The 1,848-nt window shown below is 38.5% G+C and overlaps 1 protein-coding gene across 1 annotated transcript in view; it reads right to left on the reverse strand.

Annotated features, from left to right (window-relative positions):
* Positions 1-1,848, reverse strand: part of LOC107101563 (lysine-specific demethylase 4A-like) — a 45,511-nt gene that overhangs the window by 39,576 nt on the left and 4,087 nt on the right. The window contains 4 exon segments of the mRNA XM_015400517.1: positions 658-851; positions 965-1,079; positions 1,158-1,333; positions 1,438-1,606. Of these exon segments, the coding sequence (XP_015256003.1) occupies positions 658-851; positions 965-1,079; positions 1,158-1,333; positions 1,438-1,578 (626 nt within the window). The 5' untranslated portion in view covers positions 1,579-1,606.

A 1,848-nucleotide genomic window follows, 5' to 3' on the forward strand; every position in this document is an offset into this window, starting at 1 on the left:
TCTGTTAGTACGTCATATGCTTCGTTGATCTGATTGGTTTATTTGGCCCGTCTATCACCAACATAGGCCAATCAGCTAACCAGTATTTTTGCCCCTTCCCAAAATTACTGCAACGGAAGGTTTCCCGATGGATATGCGGAGCAAATCCATCTGACAGAGCCAGGTTAGCCGTCTTCATCCACTGTAAATTATTTTTCTTTGAAGGCTTACTTCATTTCCGGTACCGCTACATATTAAAACAACAACCGTATTTTATTTTCATTTAGATGGCAAAACAAAACTCGAACGCTGTTGATTTTCTATTAATTCGATTTTTCATTTCTATTAATTCGATTTTTCATTTTATTTAGGTTTTAAAAAACGGAAAAACAGAAAAACCACGTACTTGTTTTGTTTTTTCGTTTTTGATTTGAAACGAAAAAACCAAAGAACGAATCATACACGGATTAAGGAGGATTCTGCATATTTCACTTTTTCATTTCTTTTATATTTAGAAAACATATATATGAAATAAAGCATTTTTTTTTTATTTTGATTTAGAAAACATGTTCTTTACAATAATAGAACAAAAATTCACTCCAAATTACAACAGCAGACTAGAAGGGGAATAGACGATATTTACTACAGCTTCCAATAGAAATTTGTAGAAGGTCTCACCATGATTTGGGCGCTCCAAAGTGCAGGTAGTTGATGCTGTAAAGGTCCATGTCCTCAGTGTGCCACGCAAAGGTGGTCTTCCACATACCAAAATACAGGTAAGGCGTGTTAACGCCCTCGATGGTTATACCGCTGTCACGTTCAACCGTGTCCAAAATGGTTCCCAGGCGACAAATATTCCACTGCTCCACATCCTGCCAGGACACATTAATAAGACAGGTCACCGCCGGAACGTGACAGAATATGAAAAAATAAATTATGTTCCAGCATCAGTTCGGCCGACGCCGACCTCAGAGCGTAAACTCACAGGATCATACAAGCTTCCGTTCACATCTGCCCCATAAAGAGGAGGGTTAAAGGTTAAGTTCTTCCAATATTTCCTTTCCAGCTCCTCAAAATCATCATAATGCGGACTGCAGAACCTAAACAAAAGGTATTTGGCAGTGTTAAATCTTTTAACTTTGAACAAATACTTATGAGCAATAGGATTCTAGTCTTACTTATCACTATTGGCGATCCTGCGGAACTCTTTGACCGTCATGGCTCTCTTCTGTATGTTGTACTGAGTGAAAAGGCCCGACTGGCCGGTCACCACCTGCTGAATGGGTGCAGGAATCACCAAGTCGTCTATGTCCTCATAAGAAGCCCGAGGCTTCCACTCCTTCGGTGGAACAATCTGAAGGAAGGATCCATAGATTATTTTAGCAAGCAGCATCAAAAACACGTGTAATCGAGCTGGATGTTTTCAATCTTTCTCATAGTCAAGAAGAAATTAGTTACCTTAGCTAATCCTACTCTATGAGCTCCTTTGGACTCTATATACGCAACATAGCGGTTAAAGTTCTTGAATTCTTCATTGGTGGGATAAAACGTCATGATTCCCTTGGAGCCATGGTTTTGAGAGAGTCCGTCTGAAGCCATTGTCGATCTCAGGAGGAGCTCCTTCACACTGAAAGGAGACAAGTTATGATTTCTAATCAAACAGTAGCTTATATTTCATTATTTTTTCATCCTATTACATATTTTATAATACATCCACTTAATTACTTAAAAAAAAACACACACAAGAAAAAAACATGGCTGGGAGATTAGAACCACTTCTAAGGGTTAATTTTTCATATTGTAACACTGGGATTACAATGTGTTAACTAGGGCTGCAACTAACGATTATTTTAAAAATCGATGAATCGG

Source organism: Cyprinodon variegatus, unplaced genomic scaffold, assembly GCF_000732505.1.
Source record: "Cyprinodon variegatus isolate N-32 unplaced genomic scaffold, C_variegatus-1.0 Scaffold1114, whole genome shotgun sequence".
Classification (NCBI taxonomy): domain Eukaryota; kingdom Metazoa; phylum Chordata; class Actinopteri; order Cyprinodontiformes; family Cyprinodontidae; genus Cyprinodon; species Cyprinodon variegatus.